Consider the following 19,346-nt stretch of genomic DNA (forward strand, 5'->3'; position numbering starts at 1 on the left):
AAAAGCTAATTACGTTGTATTGAGAGAGTGTGTGCGCATATATGCTTGCGCGTGGGCCCTCCATAATGCACGTGAGAGGACACTTTGGAGGGGTCAGTCTATCTTCCCACCTCATGGATCTCGGGGCTTGAACTCAGGTAGTCAGCCTTGGTGGCAGTCTCCTTTATTCGTTGAGCCATCTCACTGGACAGAGATAATTATTCCTTGGTGTTAAGGTGTTTCATTGTAATGGAACCTCTTTACACTCCCGAGAAACTGAGTGTATGCTTTGGTTTAAAAGTCACCTTTGCTTTTCACACACCTTGACCCTCTGAAAGGGATTCGAGTTTAGCCGGAAGGTCCACTGACAGGAGCTGAGAAGATGGAAACTGTGTGTGTGTGTGTGTGTGTGTGTGTGTGTGTGTGTGTGTGTGTGTGTGTGTGTGTGTTCCTGTTTCAGCCTCCCTCCACCTTCTTTGTTTTTAAATATATTTTTATTAATTTATTCCTATTACATCTCAATTATTATCCCATCCCTTGTATCCTCCCATTCCTCCCTCCCTCCCTCCCATTTTCCCCTTACTCCTCTCCCCTATGACTGTGACTGAGGGGGATTTTCTTAGCATGCCCCGTGGTGGCCCCTGACATGGCCCAGACACCTGCATAAGGGAGGCAGGTCTTCTTACCCATCCGAGGTTCAGCTCTGCTGGAAGAGTGACAGTTGATTCTGGAGCTCCCGCTGTCCGCCTGCAGTCGGGGTGCATTGGGTGTTTGCAGGATCCACGAAAAGGAGTCGGCCGTGGTGTGCCCCGTTATTGACGTGATTGACTGGAACACCTTCGAGTACCTGGGCAACTCCGGGGAGCCCCAGATCGGAGGCTTTGACTGGCGGCTGGTGTTCACGTGGCATGTGGTTCCCCAGCGGGAGCGGGAGTTGATGCGGTCTCCTATCGACGTTATCAGGTCAGGCCTGCTCTTCTGGTCACTCATCTCAGAGCGCATCCCAATGGGGCTGGCCGGCTGTCCACTTCCACTCCCTACTGCATTGTTTCCCCAGAGCATTTATCTTATTAAATATCTTTGCTACACAAATAGATTTTATATTGCTGTGTTTCAGCTAATTAATTTAACAAGGAGAAATATGCATAAGCTAAAGTTTGCAAGTTTTTCCCTGGTGGTGCTGAGGGTTGAATTCTGGGGCTGATGCATGCCAGGCCCTGGCTCCCCAGCCTCTGATCTCAAGGAGGGGGAAGGTGTTCTCCTGCCCCTGGACCGTTGTTTGTGTCAGGGGTAGGGTGGCAGTGCCCTCCGCCCCCCCTTCTTCAGCAGGAAACTTGGTTCTACCCACCCTGCCCTTTGCCCTTGTCCCTGCCTTAGAGGGCTCTGGGTGGCATTTGTTGGTGTGTGCCACACACAGAGGACTTGCCTGTTGAGCTCTCTGTGAACTTCAAGGCAGAGACTGTGAGGCGTGTCTGTGTGTGCCTCCAGGCTCTGCACAGCACAGAGCGTGCGTTCAGGTGTGCCTGCGAATGCGTAAATTCATGACAGGGCTTGGCTTCATGGCACATAGATGCCAGGTGGGGAAGCAGTTCAGCCATCCATGAAGGCTTTGTGCCTCTTCCACTAAAATGTGGGCACCCCCTTTTTTCTAGGTCTCCAACAATGGCCGGGGGTCTGTTTGCTGTGAGTAAGAGATATTTTGAATATCTGGGGTCTTATGACACAGGAATGGAAGTCTGGGGAGGAGAGAACCTCGAGTTCTCCTTTAGGGTGAGTAGTTTGGTCTTCTCTGTAGACTCACTCTGTGTTCCCTGTTCTCTCTTTCTCCCTCCTGCCCTCCCTGCCCCCTCAGTGTTGGCAGTATATCCGTTATCCTGTCAGACAGTGACATGCACATCTTATCAACATGCTTGATGTGTGATTTAACCGTTTTGGAAATGTACTTTTACATTAACGTAAGACTTGGGCTGGAGGCGCCATCCCACGTCTAGTTTCTCATTCTACAGACGGGAGGAACTGAGTTGGGTACATGACTTGTGCATGGTCACTCAGAGTTAGTGACAGAGACTGGACTGAAGTCCTGAGCCCACCTGGAGCAGCTGTCAGACCAGCTGCTTAGGAGGTGGCCTCCACATGTGGCACCCCTGGTAACTGTGGGGAATGGTCTTTTTAAAGGACAGGCTCATAGGTTCGTTGGTACAAAGTCAGATGTGATAGATTTGGTCTGAGGTCTGGAATTTGGCCCCCTGCAGCAGCCTCAATGCTGCCCTCTGCAGAGCCTTACTGGCTTAGTGATTTCCTCAGCAGCAGCATCTTACATGTTAAAGGATCAAAACTTAAGTTTCTAGTTAACGGAGTCGGGTGGTGGTGGTGCACACCTTTAATCCCAGTGCTCAGGAGGCAGAGGCAGGTGGATCTCTGTGAGTTCCAGGCTATCCTCGTCTACGGAGTGAGTCCAGGACAGCCAAACCCTGAGACAGAGAAACCCTGTCTTGAAACCTTAAACAAACAGACAAACAAACAAACAAAAAACAGTTACTGTAGAAGAATTTGGCCTCCCTACTCCACAGCACTGATATCCGACATTATAAACACCAGATGCTAGGCCCATTCAGTGTCTTTGGGGAAACGAAGCCCCAAATGACCCTGCCCACCGCGTTTGAGGTGTAACCCTAACAGTTTTTCTACCTCTTCCCTAGGTGTCAGGATACTCTGCCTCTTCTAGAAGCTTCCTCTCTACCTTTCAAACCTCCCTTCTTCCTTGCTGCTCTCTTCTCTGTGGCATCAGGTAATGAAGACACAGGTGGTCCACTGAGGAAGTGGGCTGCTGGTGAGGTCTCTAGGGCCCTCCCAGCTAAGTGCATGAGCCGTGTTGCCTGGCTTTGGGGTTCTTCGCTCCCGTGTGTTGCCTGTCTTTGGGCTGCTCTCTTGCTCTTTGTCTTTATGTCAGGTGCATGCTGGCAGATGGCCTCCATCTCTGTGGAGGGTCAGAGCCTCAGCAGGTGCCCTCCTGCCTGCACTCCCTGCGGACCCAACAGCGGTTCCTTGCTCACCTCTCTTCCTCCATTGCAGATCTGGCAGTGTGGCGGCACTCTGGAAACACACCCCTGTTCCCACGTGGGCCATGTTTTCCCTAAGCAAGCTCCCTATTCGCGCAGTAAGGCCCTGGCCAACAGTGTCCGGGCTGCTGAAGTGTGGATGGATGAATTTAAAGAACTCTACTACCACCGCAACCCCCGGGCCCGCCTGGTGAGTCTCTCCCTATGTGTATGCTATCAGTGCCATCAGCCTTGTGGGAACCAAGCCCCATAGCCTGGCTCTCCCAGCAAAGTAGATCTGGTTCTAAGAGCAGGGGGCAAACTGGGCCTTCCTGACACATCATGGGAAAACCTATTCTTCCTCACTCTCCACAGAGCCATGTTTCATACAGCCACGCAAATATTGAATTAGTGATCTTCATGACATTGCTTCTAGCAATATTAGGTTCCTGTGAGACTCAGTTACAACAGCTTTGGCAGCCAGCTGGGACTGTGCTTGTGTGTATTTCTATTTTAGGAAACTTTATTGAGTATATATTGTTGGGGGATTGGAGAGATGACTCAGAGGTTAAGAGCACTGGCTGTTCTTCCAGAAGTCCTGAGTTCAATTCCAGAAACCACATGGTGGCTCACAACCATCTATAATGAGAGCTGGTGCCCTCTTCTGGTGTGCAGGTGTACATGCAGATAGAGCACTCATATACATACATACATACTATATACATACATACATACATACATACATACATATATGTATACACACACACATACACACATATGCATACATAGTTGGCACATCAGCACTGACCTCATGGCCAAGGGCACTGCAACCTATATCTGAGCAGCTCTTATCTAAAAATATTTCTCTCTAAGGCACATCACAACCTTCTGTTTTTCTTTTTATTTATTGGTGTGTGTGTGTGTGTACATATGTGTACGCACGTGTGTGTTTATGGTTAGGTACTTGCATGCGTGGCACATGTGTTGAGGGTCAGAGGACAACTCTGGGGAGTTGCTTCTCCTACTACCATTTGGGTTCTAGGATTTGAACTCATGTAGTCAGGCTTTGTGGCAAGTTCCCTTAACAGCTGAACCATACTGTTGGCCCCGCATCACTTTGTTAACATTCAGAAATGCAAAAAACACCGATGGGGGCGGGGGTCACTTTAAATGGTGGTAAAATCAGGAACATGTGTTGAAGAACAAGATCCCAGTAGATTGTGGGAAAGACACACATTTACAATGTGAGTGCAGAACAGGAAGGCAGACCATGGCCTTGTTAGACCCGCACATGTGTTGAGTAACTTGAAGGTATTGTTTGTGGACGCCCGTGACAGTGTGGATATACCATGAGTGCTGATGTAGGGTCGAAGCCACACAGCACGGAGTGAATTTGCAAGTACAAAACCAGAGCATAGCCAGGCTTGTCTGTGCCCGCATAGCCAGCCTGGCCTGTGTAGCACCATCTATCTGTTGGCAATAGTGCAGGTGTCCTGGCTTTTCCTCTTGGTGGGGTCCATGTACACGAGGTGGACGTTAAGCGGTTTCTTGTCTGAAGTTACTGCCCAGAGCACACCTCCCTTCTTACCCAGAAGTCTCTTGTGTCCTTTCAGAGGCTTCATCCTAGGCTTTCCCTTCCAACCCTCCAATGGTTCACAAACCCTGGAGCCCCATTCTTTCACAGCTAGATTGCTGCCTTCGTTGAATCCGGGCACACACTGAGCTGAGCCCATACACCAGGTGATGGCTAAGGCCCTGTAAGAGCAAGCCGCGCCTCTCCTCAGGCCCATAGCCGAGGGGTTGCGTATGCTTCTGCCTCATTCTGCCCCTGCCTCAGGGACCTATGGACATGTCCAACCCCAGCCCCTGCCACAAGATTTTGGCCCGTGGCCTCTATACCAGCAAGCTCTATGCGTCAGATGCCAGCTTTGCACACCTGAGAGCCACTTGGTGACACAAGGAGATCTTCTCCAAGACATCCGCCATGGCCCTTGATGGAAATTTCTCTTGAGGCCTTCCCAGCAGCCCTGGAGGCGAGCTAGTAGGAGGAAGAGAAGACTGAGAAGCTGAAGGAGCTAGTCAAGGCCTGGTAGCTCATGGGAGGTAGCAGCCGACCTAGGGCCTGCATGCTGCAGAGTGCCTCTCTCTCTCAGCTCTACTGAACCCAGGAGCCAACAGCCTGGTGCACTGCATGGCCCTGTGCCTCAGAGTCTCCACAGTCATTTGCCTCAGCTTCCTCTATCTTCCCTAGTGCAACAGACTACGACACGTACTCCCCACTGCCCCCAGCCTGGAACCCTGAGTTGCTGTTCTCGAAGTGTAACCCTCTCCCCAGAACATGTGAGAGGGTGTTGAATGTACCTGTAGGCTCAGTGTTGGTTGTTTGAAGATGGGCTTTGGTCAAAGATAGGGCACAGTGACTCATTAAAGAAGGACATCTGGCCGGGCGTGGTGGCACACGCCTTCAATCCCAGCCCTCGGGAGACAGAGGCAGATGGATCGCTGTGAGTTCGAGGCCAGCCTGTTCTACAAAGTGAGTCCAGGACAGCCAAGGCTACACAGAGAAACCCTGTCTCGGAAACCCAAAGGACATCTGAGGCCAGGGAGATGGCTCGGTGGATAAAGGGACTTTCCACCAAGTCAGAAGACCCGCGTGCAGTCCTGGGATCCGCATGGTGGAAGGAGAGAACTGGACATCACAAATTGTCCTCTGCTCTCTATATGCGCACATGGCATGTGCACACGCGTGCACCCCCACACACACACTCACGCAAAATAAATTCATGTTATTTTTTAAAAAGTACTGGGGGATAGAAGTTTTGAAGTGCAACCCAGATATTTACTTATTCCCATGCTTTCGTGTTGCTCTTCAGTCGTCAGCAGATTAACACATTAGAGCAAGGACAGTCACATGTCAGTAAGGCCCGCTGTTCCTGGGTGAGCACCTGCTGTGCTGCATGGTGGCAGGCTTCGTTTAGTTACTCAATAGTCCTCGGGGTGTTCCTGTGAGCTCAGACCTCCAGAAGCTTGCTTACTGCAGCCTTGGGCTCATATTCATAGGTTAAACGTCACAGCATATATTTGTGTTTCACTACATTGAACATGCAAGTCACTTGTGATAACGTCTAGGTCGCTTGTCTGTGTTTGAGAGTGAATCCTCAGGTATCAGCAGTAAGAAGGGTGCAGCCTAAGTCATGCTGCTCCTTTGGGTGAGCGTAAGGATGGCCTGTGGTCACAGAGCCCACAACGGCACACGGGGCCGGGATGCTGATGCGGGCTTCATGTTTGGCCCCCAGGCCCTGTCTGCAGATGCCTTGTCTCCTAACCCCGTTCTCCTACCTGGACTCCCTATAGCTCTGCCAGTGTGACAGTCTATTCTGTCTATTGCCTGCGATGTGACTGTCCCTGCTCTAATGTGTTACTCTGTTGAAGACTGACAAGTGACCCCCCTCCCCCGCCACAATCCCCAAGAAGGTAATAAGTAAACATCTGGGTCACTTTAAACTTCAGTTACCCAGCTCTTTCTTTTAAAAATCAATTCCATTTGATTGGCTTTATGTGAGTGTCCATGTAGTGCACATATGGAGGTTAGGGGACAGTCTGTGGTGTCCATGTCTCTCCACACAAGCTATAACACTGGCTGCTTGAATATTCTATGCCCTGCACCCAGCTCAATGTAAGCATGTGGATCATATATTAGCTAGTGACTTCAGCAAGGACGGGTGTGGATGGGCAGCACCCGGGCCTGTAGGGGCTCAACATTCCGGTGTTTCCTCAGGAACCCTTTGGGGATGTGACGGAGAGGAAGAACCTCAGGGCCAAACTCCAGTGTAAAGACTTCAAGTGGTTCCTGGAGACGGTGTACCCAGAACTGCACGTGCCAGAGGACAGGCCTGGCTTCTTTGGGATGGTGAGTGGTGGGTCATAGTGGAATGGATGTTGCTAGAACTTGGCCCCAAAGAACAATCCTGGGGAAGAAAACCCTCATTTGTGAGGACTACAGACCTCCCCCACTTTCACCCCTCTTGTCTTTTCCTCTCCCCTTGGGCGTCTGGGCACTGGGTCCGGAATGTCACGACTGGAAGGCACCAGTGGTCAAGGCCGAGCTACTGTTTGTTATTGTTTATGTGGGCTGTCATGTGGAGATCAGAGAACAGCTCGCAGGAGTGGGTTCGCGTCTCTCATTTTGTGGGACCCGGGCATCGAATTCAGACCATTAGGCCTGTGTGGAAGTGTTTGTGCCCATCAGGCATCCCACCAGTTAATTAATTACTGTTCTGAGGGCGGGGAATAAGGAGTAGGTGGTGGGTTTTTTTTTTTTTTTTTACTTTTAGTCTTAATGGCCTGACCAGTTAGTGATTCCAGCCCTTAGAATCCACAGAAACAATACTGGAGGCAGAAGACTCACTTCCAGCCTCCAGAAAACCTAAAAAAAAAAAAGTAGAATGAGGCCAACTAAGAAGAGGGTCTTGCTTTTGCTAGGAGCTGCACCAGCTTCCTGTTGGCTGCTCCGTTGTTGCTCATCTGAGTACTGCTGTCCCGTTTGGGAAAACTACAAAGCTAGGATTTAGTGTTAAATTATGTTTTCAATGTGAAAATGTCCAAATGTACCGAAACACAGGAAACAGTGTGAGTCTTGTGTTTGTGATTCTAGAATATTCACCATTCTCTTCTTGCTTCCTCTCCCCTGCCCCACCCTTGGTGCTTTTGTCTTTTGGGGCAAACCCCACATGCCATGTCATCCTCTCCTGTGCACTTGAGTGTGCGTCTTTGTAAATGTGGCGTTATCTTAGGAATCAGACCATTGCCATGGTCCGACACGTGACCACTAAGCCTTGCAGCTGTTCTCTGCCGTTCAGTGCACACTATTTCTCAGGTTGCCCTTGGGGTGGCTGCGGGTTCTAGTGGGTGGGATCCTGTGTGGGCTGTCAGAGCTCGCTTCAGAAGGCTCCTGCAGCCCAGGTTACATCTCCACATGTTCTCCTCTGGAACAGCTTTTACCATGTTGAGAAAAAAATGAGGCGTGGTTGTCTGTGGAATGTTTCACTCTGTCTGTAAGTTGCACCTCTCTGCTCTGTATTTCTTTACCGTGGAAGGGAGGCCGTGGCCCAGCGATGTTTGGGCTGGGGCAGCAATAAAGCTGTAACCAAGAAATAGAAATGTGAGCTTTTAGGTCTGTCATCTTGAAGTGGAGCCAGGTTCCCACCGGTTGTCCGTGTGGGAAAGCGTTATAGTGACGAGGAAGAGCTGGACAGAGGGACGGGGCCCACCCCCTTGGGACCCCTGTCCTCACTGCGTTCTCCCCACTGAACCTTCTGTGGAGTCTTCTGGTGCGTGGACATCCAGACCCACGTGCCACCTTTGTGTCTTGTCTAGCTCCAGAACAAAGGGTTAAGAGGATACTGCCTTGACTATAATCCTCCCAGTGAAAACCAAGTCGAAGGCCACCAGGTCCTTCTGTACCTCTGCCATGGGATGGGTCAGAACCAGGTAGGTGTGGGCCCCATGGGGAGGGGGTATGCTTTGTTACTCTTACTTAACAATTTTTTATTACATTTATTTACTTACTTGCCTGTGAGTGTGTGTGCACATGTGCGTGTGTGTGTGTGTGTGTGTGTGTGTGTGTGTGTGTGTGTGTGTGAGAGAGAGAGAGAGAGAGAGAGAGAGAGAGAGAGAGAGTGTGTGTGTGTGTGTGTGTGTGTGTGTGTAAGTCAGAGGACAAATGCAGGGGTCAGTTCTCTCGTTCCACCCTGCCGGTCCCAAGGATGGACCTCAGGTCCTGTCATCAGAGCCTTTGTCAACTGACCCATCTCACTGGCCCTCTGTTTGTTCTTTAGAAAATTAAATATTTTGTTTTTTTCCACCCCCTGTTGGAGTATAACTCAGTGGCAGAGCATTAGCCTAGCATGTGGGACTCCTGGTGTCTGTGACTTCAGAGTCACTATGACAGAAAGAATCCAAGGGAGTAAGGCCAGCTCCGTGCCCCAAGACACATGGAGCCCCAACACAGGGTCATAGCAGTACTGTGAGGTGGGGTGGTGCTCCAATCCATCCGTCCTACTTCTCTTAGGTCCGGGGTTCTTAACCTTCCTGGTGCTGTGACCTTTTAAGGCAGTTCCTCAGCCGGGTGTGGTGAGGAGCCCCAACCATAAAATTAGCCATAGCTTTGCTACTGTTGTAAATCGTGACATAAACATGCAAGTTGAGAAACTGCTGCCCTAGATCCTCCTGTCCAGGGTGTCTTCTGTCACATCACCAGGGAAACTGACACATGTTGGTCACACTGTCGTTAGTTCTTCGAGTATACATCCCAGAAAGAAATCCGCTACAACACCCGCCAGCCCGAGGCCTGCGTCGCAGTGGAGGAAGGGAAGGACGTCCTTGTCATGCACATCTGCGGAGACAGGGTCCCGGTCCCGGAGAATCAGGAGTTCATCCTACATGAGGTCAGTGGCTGCAGCTTTCTCTGCCGTCTACCCAGCTCCGCGTAAGACGGTGTGGGAGCCACGTGTGCCCTCTAGCCTGGTCCCGGTGGATCTCAGACACCGGAAGCTGACCGTGACCCTGGGCGGCGACTGTAGGTCACAGTCTGTAGCTTCTGGTGGCAGTGGGGGCTTTCTTCCCTTTCAGTCTTTTCTCTTACACCATGAGCTGCAGCGAGTTAGAACAGAAAATAGAGTTGTCACAAATGCGTGGTGGTGTGAGAGATGGGTTATACCACTGTGGTGAATGGCCCCCGTGCCAGACCATGAGGTTAGACCCAAGCATACGCCACCTTGCTTCTCTGAGGCTCATTTAGCCCTGGCTCTCACACAGGCTTGGTTTATCAGCCTTGTCCTGTTCCAGCAAGGACTTAGTGGGTTCTTAGGCCTCCCCGTGGGAGCCATATGGCCCTATGGAGAGTCATGGCTGCTTGGGATGTAACCCAGCAGACACCCTGGGGTGGAGCTGGCTTTCCAGATACTGTCGGTTGAGAGTGTGATGTCATGGCACATCTAGAAGGCACGAGCCCACTTGCCCACCTGCAGCAGGCCTGTGGCAGGACCTTACAGAGCACAGGAAGAGCTGACTCCCAACAAAAACGAGCCGTCTTTCATTATTCGTTCCCAGCTGGCATCAGGGATAGACAGAGATTTTTTAGCACTGCTCACAAATGGGCTAATCCCAAGTCCCAATCAGAGTTGAAATATGTTTTGCTGTCGAAAAATGTAATAATAAGCAGTGAGTGAAATTTTCAGGCTCCCTGGAAGAGTCAAGCCCTTCGGTGTTACCTGTTTGACGGACAATAAGAGCCCAGTGTGGCAGCGCACACTTGTTGTTTTTAGTCATTTACATCATCTGTATTATCAGTATGCCCTGCTAGCAATCAGTTAAGACACAGACACTTATTATGTTTTAAAATAGCCTCAGTTACCCTGGGGCAGGGCAGGTAGCAATCCTCTAAACTGCCTCCCATAGTGGGACAGGCATGGGATCCAAGCCCCAATCCCACGCCATCTGCTCCTAATAACTTCTAACAAGCTACCTCCCATTCGTAATCCCAAAAATTTGCTAATGTTCTTCATCTGGACCGGATCTCCATCCACACCTGCCACGTGCTTCTCTTCCATCTACCCCATGGCGGCCTTCTTTCGTCCCTCTCGGGACCCTCGGGTCTTCTTCTTTCTTCTTCTTCCCAGGATTCCTTTCTTTCTCTAAGCCCGGGAACCTTAGCCACACCTAGCTTAGTTGCCCTGCCCAGGTGAGATGGCTTTTTATTAATTAGCATCAAAATACATCAAACCATCCCCCAATAGACTCCTATAGTCCCAGCACTCAGGAGGCTGAGGCAGGAGGATTGTGAGTTCCAGGCCAGCGAGACCCTGTATTAAAGCAAACATTTAAAGTTTGGGGGAAATGATCCACACCCCCCCCCCCACGGTCTGCTGTTCTCTTCCCTTTGCATCTCCCTTCTAACCCCAGAGAGCGATAGCGCAGTCCAGAGACGGCATGGGTCTGTGCTGCAGTAAGAATTTCACCAAAGGCCTGGAGAGATGGCTCAGTGAATAAAGCTCTTGCCAGAGGAGCTCAAGCACAGGAGTTCGGATTTCCAGCCCCCTTGTAAAGACCGGACAGGTGTGGTAGCTGCCTGGCAGGCAGAGGCAGGGATCCCCAGGACAAGCTGGCCAGCTAAAATGCTGAGCTTGAGAGTCAGAAGAGACCCTGTCTCAAGCAGAGGAGGAGGAGGTGGCATCATGGCATTATCCTCTGGCCTCTGCATGCACATACACATATATGTAAACACACACATGAGTGTACATAGCCCCACACAAAGAAATGCACCTTAAAATACAATGATCGTTTAAGGAGAAGTAAGTTTGTGTAGAAGGCTGGGCAGAGAGATACAGTATGAGTCACTTTTCGCTTCCTCGGGAGGAGGCAGCTTTGGTGGGCGGGTGGGGCCCGGAAGGGTTGGGTTTAGCAGCACCTAGCCGATGGCAAAGGCCTCTCCCACAGAACTGACCCTTGGCGGCTAGGCCTTTGTGACACTCCTTACAGGGGTACAGCTTAGACCACAGAGAGAGGGAGACACAAGATACCCAGTAAAGAGAGGGTCCTCGCGCCTACTACAAAGGTAGGAGAAAGAAGCAGCACCATTAAAGATAGCCATACCGTGCGGTGTGAGACTGGCACCTGTAGACACCCCACTGTCTCTCACTCAGGCTGAGAACAGGTGACCAGGGGACTCAGCTCCCTCACTGGGCTTCCCTGCAGCTAAGTTAGGAGAACGGCCAGGTCTCCTGACTGTTAAAATGCTCAGGAGAAGAAAGTCATCAGGGATGGAGTCGGGTGATAAGAGACATGAGGGATGCAGACAAAGGATAGGCTGTGATTTCCAGGAAGGAGAGAGGAGGCATTGACCCATCCTCTTAAGTAGTCAGCAGGTGGCGCTGTTTTGCATGGTTGATACACATTTCTGAAATGCTAAAACATCACTTCCTAGGGTTTTCAAAAATCAGCCACGAGGGAAATGGGGCTTTTCTGGGGAGCCACTAAACACCGTCTTGAGCACACAATGTCTGTTATCGTTTGTAGGACGGCACTTTAGTTCACAAGCAGACCAGGAAATGTGTCCAGGCCACGAAGGAGTCTGACCATGGCTTTGCTCCACTCTTGCGGGACTGCACCAACTCAGACAAACAGAGATGGTTCTTCAGGGAGCACGTGTCATAGCACATCACCTTGTCAAGGAAGGAGCCCGTCATGGCTGTGGACTTGGTGCCCAACGAGACTGGGTTTTACAAGAATGTGAATAAGCTTTGTACAGGTTTTGAAAACTTTAAAAACGTCTCCCGGTATCTGATCTCTGAGGGCAATCCTGAGATGTTGCCTTTTGGTATTTGGAAAGGTTAATTAGGATGTTTTTCTATCGAGATGTGCATTTTACAATGGTGCCTTTTATTCTCGTTAGCAAAAAAAAAAAAAAAAAAAAAAGGTAATTATTTTATCTCGATACTTACAGAGCTCGCCGGTGTTTGCAGTGTACTTTGCACAGACTGGAAATACCTCAAGTGTTGAGTTAGAGTTTCCTTGCTGGGACACTAAAAGCATCGAGTTGATTCCGTTAGGTGTGAGTGAGATGGACGGTCTAGGTGTATACAATAAAGAATGCTTTTTGCTTATGTGTTGCTGCCACAGTCACAGCTCTTACCATGTTCATCCTGACCAAAGCAGACGAACCAACTCCTTAAGCTCAAAGAAACAGTATGATTTACTGAGAACGTACAAACTTGAGAGCGTATTTCCAGCAATGCCTAGTGGGAGGGCGGCTGGCGGCTTTTAGCAGTACTTAGCCACTGTGATTTTAAAACATGTTTATATCACTCTTAACTGCTATCACAAGATGGTGCCAGGGAGAAATGGAATGTTCTACATGAAACTCAGTTTCCGAGTTTGCTCTTAAACAGCATTTGATTATTTAAATCGGCGGGAGAGTTTGTGACGAGCAGCTGTTGTGGACATTACTCAGTGATCCAGATGTCTGTCTGATCCTGGACCAGTAGCTTGCCAACTTGTGAAAGCTAATAGGAACAATTAAACATACTACCCGGGAACGGGGGAGAGGGGGTGTAAGTCAGTCGGTAGAGCCTAGTGTGCAGACGCCCTGTGTTCAATCCTTAGCACTACATTAAAAAAAAAAGGCTTGGTGGCCCACCTCTAATGCCTGCGCTTGGAAAGTGGAGTCAGGAGGGTCAGAAGTTCAGGGTTATCACTGACTACACAGAGAATTTGAGGTTAGCCTGGGCTACATGAGACCCTGTCTCGAGCAAACGTCGGTGAGAAGGTGGACTGTGGATCTTGTTTTTGTCCCAGTCAGTTGTGGAAGCACATATATGATTGATTAAAAAGTGTCACCTCATGCGTCTAGCTCTTCTCTCAAAGGTCCTATGTGGAGAGATCCTTCTGGAATGGTACCAATGGCTCCTCAGGAACAGGTTGGCCTGCCTCCCTCAACTGCTCTGTACTTCTGTTCCTGTGGGTGAGATGGGCATTGTATAACCAAGTTTGGGGGCAGGAGCAGGGGAGGGCTTAGCCTGCTTTGGGGTATGTGGGAGGGGCTCGGAGGTATTAGCTTTGATCCCCCCTACCTGCTGCCATTCTCCCCTGTGTATGTAGTGCATGCCTATGCATGTTTACACGTCTGGGGCACATGTGTGTAGAGGTCAGAGTTTGAATTAAGGTGTCATCCTTGATCCTCCTCTGCAGACCTCCAAGTCGGCCAGGCTTTTCTGTGGATACTGCAGACCGGTTCTCTGGTCCTCACTCTTTCAAGTCAAGCACCTTACCCACTGAGCCATCCCACCCCTTTAGATCCTCATAAAGATCCTGGGTAGAATGCAAAGCACAGGGAACGTCAGAAGCAAATACAAAGTAATGCGGTTGTTTTCTCTGTATGGATGATGCAGCTCTTGTGCAGGCGTGACTATAGGGGGGGCGGCTCCCGCACGGCTCAGCTCTCATGCTGAAGCAGGGTGGGCCTGGCCTTCCCAAACCTTGACCGGTTGTGGAGATTGGTGGATCCGGAGAGGGACTGTCGTTCTGCTTCCTCCTGCCTTCTGTAGGGTAGGGTCACGTGTGCCTGGTGTTGTGGGGGAGCCCCTCCCCACAATAAGAAAACAGCCTGGGTGGGCCAGACATGCAGGCGGCATCCTCAACTGCACCCAGAGTGTGGGAGGCTGCACCTGTGTCTTTGTGCATCATAGGCATGGCAGCCAACTGGCTTGGCTTGAGGAACTGACACTTAACTCCTCCACCAGGAGCAGTAAACTTTAGGGTGTGAGAAGATCAGAAAACAATCTTCTCTGGTTTGGGGAACACTCTTTAATATTTTATGAGGCTTTCCCTTTAGTGATGGGTGAAGGGTCTGAAAAGGCCACATGGACATGAGGAGGCATCTCCAGCTGTCTTGCCTGTGGCTTCCCTTATCCCCAAGGTGTGGATGCAGTGCTAATGTACAGAATTGCAGAGGCAGATTGCTTTGGGTCCTAGGATTCCTTTTTGCTTTCCTGTTTGGGGCTCTCAGGGAGTGTCAACCCCAGCCTAGCCTTGCTGGGGACCTGGGTGTTTACAGTGTGCTTTGCATAGGTGACTTCTGAATCCTAGAGGACAGCATGAGGGCCCAAGTGTCTGACCTGTGAACAAGTGTCTCTTTCACAGGAATTTGTTTATACTGTCAGGTGGCTGTGGCGCTTCTGTCCTTTAGGTCTAATGTAACCTACCAAGATCACCATTCTCTACGGGAGCACCCACCTGGAAAGAAACATGTTAGGGCTGGGAGTGTCAGCCTGTGTGCCACAGGGAGGAAGGGAAAACCACATGGAAAGCAAGTAGCAGTGTACCACAGATCCAGAGAGGAGTGAGACGGGCTTTGTGTTCGTCGGGGGTTCTCTAGAGGAACAGAACCGAGGGGGATGAATCTATACATAAGCAAAAGGGAATTTATTGATGGCGTACAGGCTGTGGTCCAGCTAGTCCAACAATGGATGTCTACAAATGGAAGCTCCAAGAGCCCAGTAGCTGTTCAGTCCACAGGTAGGATGTCTCCACTGGGTTTCAGCATACACCGGGACCTCAATGAAATAGGCTCTAATGCCAGTGAAGGAATAGACTTGCCAGCGAGAGTGAGGGCAAACAGGCCAACAGAGCAAGTTCCATCTTTTGTGTTCTGTATGTAGACTGTCTGTTGGAGGTTGGTCTATATACTTTGATGAAGATTGTGTGTGCCATGCCCAAGAGCTTATTTCTGTTTGACCAATAAAAAGCCATCACACTTGGGCAGGGCAAATGGGATAGGCGTGGGTAAGGTTCCTGGGCAAGGTTCCTGGGCTTTGGGAGAGAAAGAGAGAGAGAGAGAGAGAGAGAGAGAGAGAGAGAGAGAGAGAGAGAGAGAGAGAGAGAGAGAGAGAGAGAGAGAGAATATCTTGGAAAGGAGAGATGGGAGAGGAAGAGCAGGAAGGCAGGAGGCCAGTGACATGAGTTAAGTGGAGGAGAAGTACATGGCCAGCGTGGATGGAGGGTATTTGGGATTATGGATGGGAGGTAGCTCCATAGAAATTATTAAAAGCAGATGGCTGGGGTTGGGGCAGGGTGTGGGATACCTGTCCCAATATGGGATGTACTTTAGGGGATTAATATCTGCCCTGCCCCAGGTTAATCAAGGCTATTTTAAAATATAACAGGTGTCTGTGTTCCATTGATTGCTAGCAGGTTAGAAAATACTGACGTAATAATTCTGGGCCTAATAATAAACATTATTAGGCAGTCCTGATAAATTAACCACAACTGCCAGCAGAAGGTGTGGCCCAGATTAAGAGTGTGTCTTCCCACTTCCAGAGACCTGGATTAAAAGTGGGTCTTCCCACTTCAAATTATTTAGTTAAGAAAACAAAACCAAAACAAAACGACCCTCATAGGCGTGCCCAGGCATTTGAATTTTAGTTAATTCCACATGAGTTCAAATTGACAATCAAGAATAGCCACCACCTCCTCTACAGGCCTCATGGTGCCAGCAGGAAGAGGGAGCTGTTCAGGACGCACACAGTCAACCAAGGACTGGGAGGGAAGTGTGGTGTTGGGGCACAAGTGAGCAAAGCCTTCACTGGCCTTCAGGATGTTACCTTAGCACTTCCCGGTAGGGTTCGGACAGGTGAGTTCAGAGTTGAGCCTCTTCTGTAGTGCCACAGGAAACAGGTGGTCCTCATGGCAGATCTGCTGTCTACACAGGGTGTGGGGGTCAGTGAGGTGAGTCCTTTAGGAAGTGGGTGTATAGTTCAGACTGAGGAACTGGGGAGGGGGAGGAGAACCAGAAGGGATGCTAAGAGTGTGACCACACCTATCTCTGCTATGAGCCGGTTAACCCTGTACTCACTAGAGGCTGAGACAATAGATATAAGTCATTACCTAACTTGGGTACCAGTTCTTATAAAATGATGAGAATATACTACTTATTCATTGCCCGACTGCATGATGCCACAAGTATGTCTTCTGTTGATGTCACACACACACACACACACACACACACACACACACACACACACACGTGCTGAAGATCAAACCCACTGCCTGTGCACGCTAGACAAGTACTCAACCACGGAGCCCTAGCCCTCTTAGCCATCGTCTTTAGTTATCTGTCTAGCACATGTCTCAGAGATTACAACGTGCTTTCACAGTCTCCAGCTTATTGCTGGGTTAATTCCAGTAGAATCTAGCTGTATCAGTGCAGCCCCATTTCTCCCCTCTTCTGTATTATGGACATTCCAAGTCTTATAAAGCCAGCTGTGGAATGGCACAACTGCTGCTTCAAACAGTAAAAGGCTGTGTACATGCGTATACTCACAGGCTCCTTTGGTAACCTGGCATGTGTACCAGTTCCTCAGTTGTACTTTCTGAGGTTCCATGCGTTGTTTGCTTGCATTGTAAGGACGTTAGTGCTTCTCCGAGGGATAGATCCATTTGCACTGCGCCTTTTTTTCTTATTTGGGATTTTTTTTAATCCTGCCTTTCATGTTTGTGAGCTAGTTTAGCTGGGAATAGGACCATCCTTGGCAGGCCTGGTTGTTTGCTCCAGGACTGAGCTCCCTGTAACTTCACAAGTTAGTTTTTCGGAACGTTCTGCTATGACGAGGATGCCCACCCTCCAGTTTCCACTACACTGCCCTCCCTCCCTTCTGTACTCTTGCTGCCAGCAGCTTCGGCATCCACATCTTCACCAAAGGTCTATTTAAGGAAGCACATACTTTCTCTGTCAGGCTTCTCACCACCCGCCCCCGCAGTTGTCCATTTATGTTACAATAGTGTCTTCCTTCAAGGTGTCTGGTGGTTCTTCCTGTTGTAGCCGAGAGGTTAGCAGGTGAAACTGGCACTCACCCACTTTCTCACAGCCCCTGTAGGTCAAAGGGCAGGGTTGCTCAGCCTTCTTTGTTTCTTAGCCCTGCCTCTGCCTTCCCTGAGTTGAACTCTGCTTCTCACTGGTGGCAGGAATCCCTGTGGATGTGGGACTGAAGCTCAGCTCCCCAAGGGTAATGCTGAGAATAAGCTGCTGTTGAAGAAGCTGCCATGTTGTGGTGGTGTGTGGCTAGGACCTAAGATGGCCTCTAGGAGCCAATTTCAGATATTGAATGTCTAGGACCAGAGACCCATCCCATTGGTGGATTTCTTCCATCTGTAGGAACGTAGACACCGTATGAAAAGTGGGATTGGGGTGTCAGGGACCTGCTGCCTCTGCCTCTGTTACCCCTACTGACCATTCTAGAAGATTCCATTTTGTAGACTGGTTAAAAATTCCCAAGAAGTAAAATTTCCTCACATGATAAACATCTTGTTGCTCAAGAAGGATTAGCTTTACTTTTAAAGTTAATTATTGTGTTTATATCTTATATATATTGTGTTTATATCTTATATAATTACATATAATATGTTATTTACATATATATAATTTTTGGTTGTGAGCCTAGCCTCTAACGGCTGGGCCATCTCTCCAGCTGTGTCCTGTCCTAGCAGCCTCTCTTTCCCTTCCTGTTAGAACAACTCTTTACACATTCACCTGAGCTGAGAAGAGGCACATTTGGGCTCAGCCGTTCTAGGGTGAGCCTTGCGGGCCTTTGTGCCTTACTTAAAGCTTCTGGGTTGTAGGCTTCTCCCACCTTCCGTTTTCTTTTTCCCTTCTATTTCTTCCTTCTCCCCACTCCTTCCTTCATCTTTTGCCTTTTTCCTTGCAACTGGCAACTCCCCCACCCCCAGCAGGTGCTCAGTTTACACTGTCTCAGCATGGGCTGTGTTTCCAGAAGCGAGACCTGAAGAAATGAAGCTTAAGAGGGCGCACGTTTGGGGTGGGATCCTGCGTGAAAAGAAAGACAGGCAGCCACCACAGGCATGCCTTCCTGGAGCGACACACTAGGTGGTGGTGTCAGCTCGGAAATAGGACAGTGCTTTTGTGGTAGAAAAGACAATTGGTTTTTTAAATACTGTGAATCTGAGATCCATGGGATGCATGGATACCTGGGAGGCACCCAGAGGCCACCCTGTGCCAAATACAGTTGATAGGGGAAACGGAGGCTGTCGAGGAAAGGGTACATTTGTGGACACAGCGAACTAGAGCCAAATTCTCCTCGTTAGCACTTCACGTTCTGTTTTATAACCGGTGTCTGAATTCGGTTGTGTTGAAGTTCTGGAAGTGTCAACGGGGCCTCATTTTACGCTGCGCCTTCACAAGCTGCCTGTGCTATATTAGCTTGTATTAAGTTCCAGTCTTGAGAATAAGTTTTGAAGGCTTTACCATCTGGCCTGGCACATCACAGCTGCAGCATTTACTTGATAAGTGTGCCTGGGCGCACTGGCCTGTTTGCTGGTGGGCTGGAGAGATGGCTGAGTGGTTAAGAGCACTGACTGCTCTTCCAGAGGAGCTGAGTTTGACTCCCAGAATCCACGTGGCAGCTCACAGCCATCTGTAACTCCATTTCCAAGAGGTCCAACTCCCTCTTCTGGACCCCGCAAACACCAGGCATGAATGTGGTACACAGATAAGCATGCAGGCAAAACACCCATACACATAGAATGAAATTAAAATAAAAAATAAGCTCTATCTTTAATTTCTTCTTTATGTATAGCTTCAAAGACTTGCTTTCTACGGGGCTTATTTCTGATCTTGTCAGGTGTGCTGGGGGGCGGCCTCCCGTATGCAGTCTTTACCCATGATGATAATGATGATTACCACAGGCAAGGCAGTGTTCTAAGCAGCCAGCTCACTAGGCTCTCAGAATACCTGCCAAGATGCCAGTCCACACAAACCCT

At 49.6% G+C, this 19,346-nt stretch overlaps 1 protein-coding gene across 1 annotated transcript in view; it reads left to right on the forward strand.

Moving 5' to 3' along the window:
- The window catches only part of GALNT12 (polypeptide N-acetylgalactosaminyltransferase 12), a 32,145-nt gene extending 19,466 nt beyond the window's left edge, over positions 1 to 12,679 (forward strand). The window contains exons 6-12 of the mRNA XM_084783881.1: positions 757 to 942; positions 1,632 to 1,749; positions 3,052 to 3,228; positions 6,796 to 6,927; positions 8,394 to 8,507; positions 9,311 to 9,463; positions 12,093 to 12,679. Of these exons, the coding sequence (XP_084640007.1) occupies positions 757 to 942; positions 1,632 to 1,749; positions 3,052 to 3,228; positions 6,796 to 6,927; positions 8,394 to 8,507; positions 9,311 to 9,463; positions 12,093 to 12,230 (1,018 nt within the window). The 3' untranslated portion in view covers positions 12,231 to 12,679. The remainder of the gene's footprint in view (positions 1 to 756; positions 943 to 1,631; positions 1,750 to 3,051; positions 3,229 to 6,795; positions 6,928 to 8,393; positions 8,508 to 9,310; positions 9,464 to 12,092) is intronic.
- The last annotated feature ends 6,667 nt before the right edge of the window (positions 12,680 to 19,346 follow it).

This window comes from Acomys minous, assembly GCF_964271855.1.
Source record: "Acomys minous genome assembly, chromosome: 1".
NCBI classification, from domain to species: Eukaryota; Metazoa; Chordata; class Mammalia; order Rodentia; family Muridae; genus Acomys; species Acomys minous.